This window comes from Salmo trutta, chromosome 15, assembly GCF_901001165.1.
Source record: "Salmo trutta chromosome 15, fSalTru1.1, whole genome shotgun sequence".
NCBI lineage: Eukaryota > Metazoa > Chordata > Actinopteri > Salmoniformes > Salmonidae > Salmo > Salmo trutta.
Window position 1 is genome coordinate 66,710,243 of NC_042971.1, and position 6,694 is coordinate 66,716,936.

The following is a 6,694-nucleotide window of genomic DNA, read 5'->3' on the forward strand; positions in this document are numbered from 1 at the left end:
CATTTACATTCAGTACAGTTCATGTTAAATACATCTACATACAGTACAGTTCATGTTAAATACATTTACATACAGTACAGTTCATGTTAAATACATTTACATTCAGTACAGTTCATGTTAAATACATTTACATTCAGTACAGTTCATGTTAAATACATTTACATTCAGTACAGTTCATGTTAAATACATTAACATTCAGTACAGTTCATGTTAAATACATTTTCATTCAGTACAGTTCATGTTAAATACATTTACATTCAGTACAGTTCATGTTAAATACATTTACATTCAGTACAGTTCATGTTCGTCAGACAAAGATTTGAAAAAAAAGAGATGTTATGTTAATCTGTGTATTAGTGCATTTTAGACAAAATAACAAGAATACATTCTGCAGTAGAGATGAGAATACTGGGCTAAACTCTGGTGTGGTATGGAACAGAAGTCACAACAGAATAAAACATTTGTCTTTGAAGTGGACGGAGTATTTTCCACCCGGCAGGCAGCGGTCCTATCTGCACACTCATTTCCAGCTGTGCCTAATGCTCCTCCAGTCCTTTCAGATCCATGCTGTATGGTCCCCCATAATGCTCCAGTCCTTTCAGATCCACGCTGTATGGTCCCCCATAATGCTCCAGTCCTTTCAGATCCATGCTGTATGGTCCCCCATAATGCTCCAGCCCTTTCAGATCCATGCTGTATGGTCCCCCATAATGCTCCAGTCCTTTCAGATCCACGCTGTATGGTCCCCCATAATGCTCCAGTCCTTTCAGATCCACGCTGTATGGTCCCCCATAATGCTCCAGTCCTTTCAGATCCACGCTGTATGGTCCCCCATAATGCTCCAGTCCTTTCAGATCCACGCTGTATGGTCCCCCATAATGCTCCAGTCCTTTCAGATCCACGCTGTATGGTCCCCCATAATGCTCCAGTCCTTTCAGATCCACGCTGTATGGTCCCCCATAATGCTCCAGTCCTTTCAGATCCACGCTGTATGGTCCCCCATAATGCTCCAGTCCTTTCAGATCCACGCTGTATGGTCCCCCATAATGCTCCAGTCCTTTCAGATCCACGCTGTATGGTCCCCCATAATGCTCCAGTCCTTTCAGATCCATGCTGTATGGTCCCCCATAATGCTCCAGTCCTTTCAGATCCACGCTGTATGGTCCCCCATAATGCTCCTCCAGTCCTTTCAGATCCACGCTGTATGGTCCCCCATAATGCTCCAGTCCTTTCAGATCCACGCTGTATGGTCCCCCATAATGCTCCAGTCCTTTCAGATCCATGCTGTATGGTCCCCCATAATGCTCCAGTCCTTTCAGATCCATGCTGTATGGTCCCCCATAATGCTCCAGTCCTTTCAGATCCATGCTGTATGGTCCCCCATAATGCTCCAGTCCTTTCAGATCCACGCTGTATGGTCCCCCATAATGCTCCAGTCCTTTCAGATCCACGCTGTATGGTCCCCCATAATGCTCCAGTCCTTTCAGATCCATGCTGTATGGTCCCCCATAATGCTCCAGTCCTTTCAGATCCATGCTGTATGGTCCCCCATAATGCTCCAGTCCTTTCAGATCCACGCTGTATGGTCCCCCATAATGCTCCAGTCCTTTCAGATCCACGCTGTATGGTCCCCCATAATGCTCCAGTCCTTTCAGATCCACGCTGTATGGTCCCCCATAATGCTCCAGTCCTTTCAGATCCATGCTGTATGGTCCCCCATAATGCTCCAGTCCATTCAGATCCATGCTGTATGGTCCCCCATAATGCTCCAGTCCTTTCAGATCCATGCTGTATGGTCCCCCATAATGCTCCAGTCCATTCAGATCCATGCTGTATGGTCCACCCTAACACTTCAATGCTTTCAGATCCCCTAAAGAACAGCAGGAAGTGACATGGATGTGTTTGAATGTGCTGATGGTTATTCTCTCCACCGTTCATTCCATTATAACACCACAGGGGAGACATAACACAGCTCCATAAGTCACCACTTTAGACTGCAGATATGGACCTCGCCCTCGCCCTCGCCCTGGACCTCGCCCTCGCCTCGCAGACACACAGACACTCGCAACGGAGGCCTGATGACTCTGAGGACACCAGGGAAGCCTGACGACTCTGAGGACACCAGGGAAGCCTGATGACTCTGAGGACGCCAGGGAGGCCTGACGACTCTGAGGACACCAGGGAAGCCTGATGACTCTGAGGACGCCAGCGGAAGCCTGACGACTCTGAGGACACCAGCAGAAGCCTGACGACTCTGAGGACACCAGGGAAGCCTGACGACTCTGAGGACACCAGGGAAGCCTGATGACTCTGAGGACACCAGGGAAGCCTGATGACTCTGAGGACACCAGCGGAAACCTGATGACTCTGAGGACACCAGGGTAGCCTGACGACTCTGGAGACAGCAGCAGAGGAGAGAGAGAGGCAGACCCTGCAGTAGCACCACTCTAGTGCCCCAAAAGGTGCCCCCAGACCACCAGACCACTCTAGTGCCGTGCCCCAAAAGGTGCCCCCAGACCCTCTAGGGCCGTGCCCCCAGACCCTCTAGGGCCGTGCCCCCAGACCCTCTAGGGCCGTGCCCCCAGACCACCAGACCAACACAGCACAGCCTCTAGTCCACCCGGTCCCAGGACTCCAGCCTTCCATTAGCTAGTTGCTGCTACAAGCACAAAGTAACAATTAGACATCTTCCGTAGTGATTTCCTGCTGGGCGGCCAGGCATTCAACGATGACAGCAGTTGTCTTTTGATGACTTAAATAATTAAGAGGATGGCTACTGTGCAGACAGACACGCTTTCAACATACATACAGGATGTTTCTGTCCCCCGCTGGAGAGCAGCAATCTCTACCGTACCGTCCCTTAGTTTAAGCTTCAATGTAACTTTTAGAGAGTTTTACATAGTGGCTGCAGACCAGAGGGACTCCAACGCTGCAGTACATAGTGGCTGCAGACCAGAGGGACTCCAACGCTGCAGTATATAGTGGCTGCAGACCAGAGGGACTCCAACGCTGCAGTACATAGTGGCTGCAGACCAGAGGGACTCCAACGCTGCAGTACATAGTGGCTGCAGACCAGAGGGACTCCAACGCCGCAGTACATAGTGGCTGCAGACCAGAGGGACTCCAACGCTGCAGTACATAGTGGCTGCAGACCAGAGGGACTCCAACGCCGCAGTACATAGTGGCTGCAGACCAGAGGGACTCCAACGCTGCAGTACATAGTGGCTGCAGACCAGAGGGACTCCAACGCCGCAGTACATAGTGGCTGCAGACCAGAGGGACTCCAACGCTGCAGTACATAGTGGCTGCAGACCAGAGGGACTCCAACGCTGCAGTACATAGTGGCTGCAGACCAGAGGGACTCCAACGCTGCAGTACATAGTGGCTGCAGACCAGAGGGACTCCAACGCTGCAGTACATAGTGGCTGCAGACCAGAGGGACTCCAACGCTGCAGTACATAGTGGCTGCAGACCAGAGGGACTCCAACGCTGCAGTACATAGTGGCTGCAGACCAGAGGGACTCCAACGCTGCAGTACATAGTGGCTGCAGACCAGAGGGACTCCAACGCTGCAGTATATAGTGGCTGCAGACCAGACGGCTCCAGGCGTTCATCAGGACCACATAGCCTCCTCTACAGTATGTATCCTGACCAGTCCTGACCACTCTGAGGAGACACTACACCAGAAAGACACTCACTACAACACCAAGTCCAAAATGGCACCCTATTCCCTATACGGTCTCTGGTCAAAAGTAGTGCACTATATAGGGAACAGGGTGCCATTTGGGACTCACACCGCATCTAATACAGCAGCACACTCAAGCGTTTTACCACATTTAGAGCCTTCAGTCCTTATCGTGTCACAGTAAACGTGACCGCTAAAAGGAAGTGGGATCCTGATCTCGTGTCCTTGATGTAGATTTTATATGTTTGTAAAGTAAAGTATTCTGGAAGGATATTGGAGAAATCATTATAGCATCATAGACACAAGCAGTGAGACGCTGAGAAACCATAACAATGAATAATGTCTGGGAGAAACTTTATCATCTCTCAGACAAGACAACAACACTGATTGCAATATTGGATGAGAATTTGCATTGTAATCTGGCAGATTCCAGGAGCCAAATACATACAAAAAATAGATGTGTTTCCTGCATGACTAAAAAAAGCTATAATTTTGGCCATGAACCTCCAGGTAAATCCATTCCGTTGCTGTCATTCTGGATCAGGGCCGTCATTTTGCCTCATCACTTCCCTGTTCGTCCCTCGCAGGACTGGTGGGAGATGTAATAGGGAGTGTGTCCCAAATGGCATCCTTTTCCCTATATAGTGTACTGCTTTTGACCACGGCCCATAGGTCTCTGGTTAAAAGTAGTGCTCTATATAGGGAAGAGGGTGCCATTTGGGACATAACCATTGGTTCTTTTAGAGGTCAGAGCAGCCAGAGTGGTTAGATAGAGGAGGACCAGTTAATGGAAAACCACCTTCTCAAAGGTGAAGGGTGAGTGTTCCTATTCCCATCTACTGACCAGCTGACTCCTGACCCCTGAACTCTGACCCCTGAACTCTGACCAGGCACTGACTGCTTGGAAGGGAGCTGGGGGAGGGGAGTGATGGAGAAAAGGATGGATGGATGGCTGGATGACACAAAAGTGCTCTCTCGCTCTTTCCCCCCTCCTCTCTCTCTCTCTCTCTCTCTCTCTCTCTCTCTCCCCATCTCTCTCTCTCTCTCTCTCTCTCTCCCCATCTCTCCCTCCCTCCCTCCCTCCCTCCCCTACTCTCTCTCTATCCCCCTCTCTCTCTCCCCTTCACTCTTCTCTCTCTCTCTCCCCCTCTCTGTCTCTCTCCCCCTCTGTCTCTCTCCCCCTCTCTCTCTGTCCCCCCTCCTCTCTCTCTCTCTCTCTCTCCCATCTCTCTCTCTCTCTACCCCGCTCTCTCTCTACCCCTCTCTCTCTCTACCCCTCTCTCTCTGTCTCTCCCCCTCTCTCTGTATCTCCTATCAAGCATGCCATTTTTGTTTTATTAAAGTAATGCTAATAAATATATTCTTCTAAATTGTATTTTCAGAAACTACTATACAAAAACCTTGCATACAAAATCATAAGGGTACAGTATATGCATGTAGAATAGAGAACATGGAGAACAGCGTCGGGGTCAATTTCTATTTGGAGTCCGTGAATTTGGGAAGTCAACTAAAATTACAAATTAACAATTGAAAAATGACATTTATATTTTATGATTAGGCCAGAATAGAATAGACTAGAATAGACTAGAACAACAATTCTGTCCAGAAATTACAATAGGCCAGAATAGGCCAGCACAACAATACAGGCCTGACATTACAATAGGCCAGAATAGGCCAGCACAACAATACTGGCCTGACATTACAATAGGCCAGCACAACAATACAGGCCTGACATTACAATAGGACAGCACAACAATACAGGCCTGACATTACAATAGGACAGCACAACAATACTGGCCTGACATTACAATAGACCAGCACAACAATACTGGCCTGACATTACAATAGGTCAGAATAGGCCAGCACAACAATACTGGCCTGACATTACAATAGGTCAGAATAGGACAGCACAACAATACTGGCCTGACATTACAATAGGACAGCACAACAATACTGGCCTGACATTACAATAGACCAGCACAACAATACTGGCCTGACATTACAATAGGCCAGCACAACAATACTGGCCTGACATTACAATAGGCCAGCACAACAATACTGGCCTGACATTACAATAGAACAGCACAACAATACAGGCCTGACATTACAATAGGCCAGCACAACAATACTGGCCTGACATTACAATAGAACAGCACAACAATACAGGCCTGACATTACAATAGGCCAGCACAACAATACTGGCCTGACATTACAATAGAACAGCACAACAATACAGGCCTGACATTACAATAGACCAGCACAACAATACAGGCCTGACATTACAATAGGCCAGCACAACAATACTGGCCTGACATTACAATAGGCCAGCACAACAATACTGGCCTGACATTACAATAGAACAGCACAACAATACTGGCCTGACATTACAATAGGCCAGCACAACAATACTGGCCTGACATTACAATAGGTCAATTACAATAGGTCAATTACAATAGGTCCGTTGCGTTGGTCTATGACTATTCTAATGTCTCTGTTCGCTAAAAGATGCTGTGTCACAGGGAATGTCGGTAGCCAATTAGAACAGGACCAGCCAGTGGTATAGCCAAATGGACATCATGCATAGGGATGGTTTCCTGGACGCAGATTACATCTAATCCTGGACTAAAATATGCTGTTCATGGAGATTCTCTTATTTATTCTCTGTTGAAAATTGTTTTAAATCCAGGACTAGGCTTTTATTTGAGTCCTAGAAACAGACTTTTAAACATGAGTATTATTACTAGAACTTCATGGTAAATAATAGCTTTCATCATTTACAGTAGTGGTTAAAGGTAAAGAGACAGTGGAATTAGAGGTCATCCATAGGTCTTCCCTGTGGCTCAGTTGGTAGAGCATGGTGTGTGCAACGCCAGGTTTGTGGGTTCGATTCCCATGGGGGGCCAGTACAAAAACAACAACAACAACAACAAAAAATGCATGAAATGTATGACCTCACATACATAAGTATATATAAGTCGCTCTGGATAAGAGCGTCTGCTAAATGACAAA

The 6,694-nt window shown here is 47.6% G+C and overlaps 1 protein-coding gene across 1 annotated transcript; it reads right to left on the reverse strand.

Moving 5' to 3' along the window:
* Positions 1 to 536: 536 nt before the first annotated feature.
* Positions 537 to 1,829, reverse strand: LOC115148363 (buccalin-like). The gene has a single exon (XM_029690273.1). The coding sequence runs from the start codon at positions 1,827 to 1,829 to the stop codon at positions 537 to 539; it is 1,293 nt and encodes a 430-aa protein (XP_029546133.1).
* Positions 1,830 to 6,694: the final 4,865 nt, after the last annotated feature.

Bases quoted from the DNA above. Each gene is read 5' to 3' on its own strand.
- LOC115148363 (XM_029690273.1), bottom strand. From the start codon at position 1,829: ATGGATCTGAATGGACTGGAGCATTATGGGGGACCATACAGCATGGAT.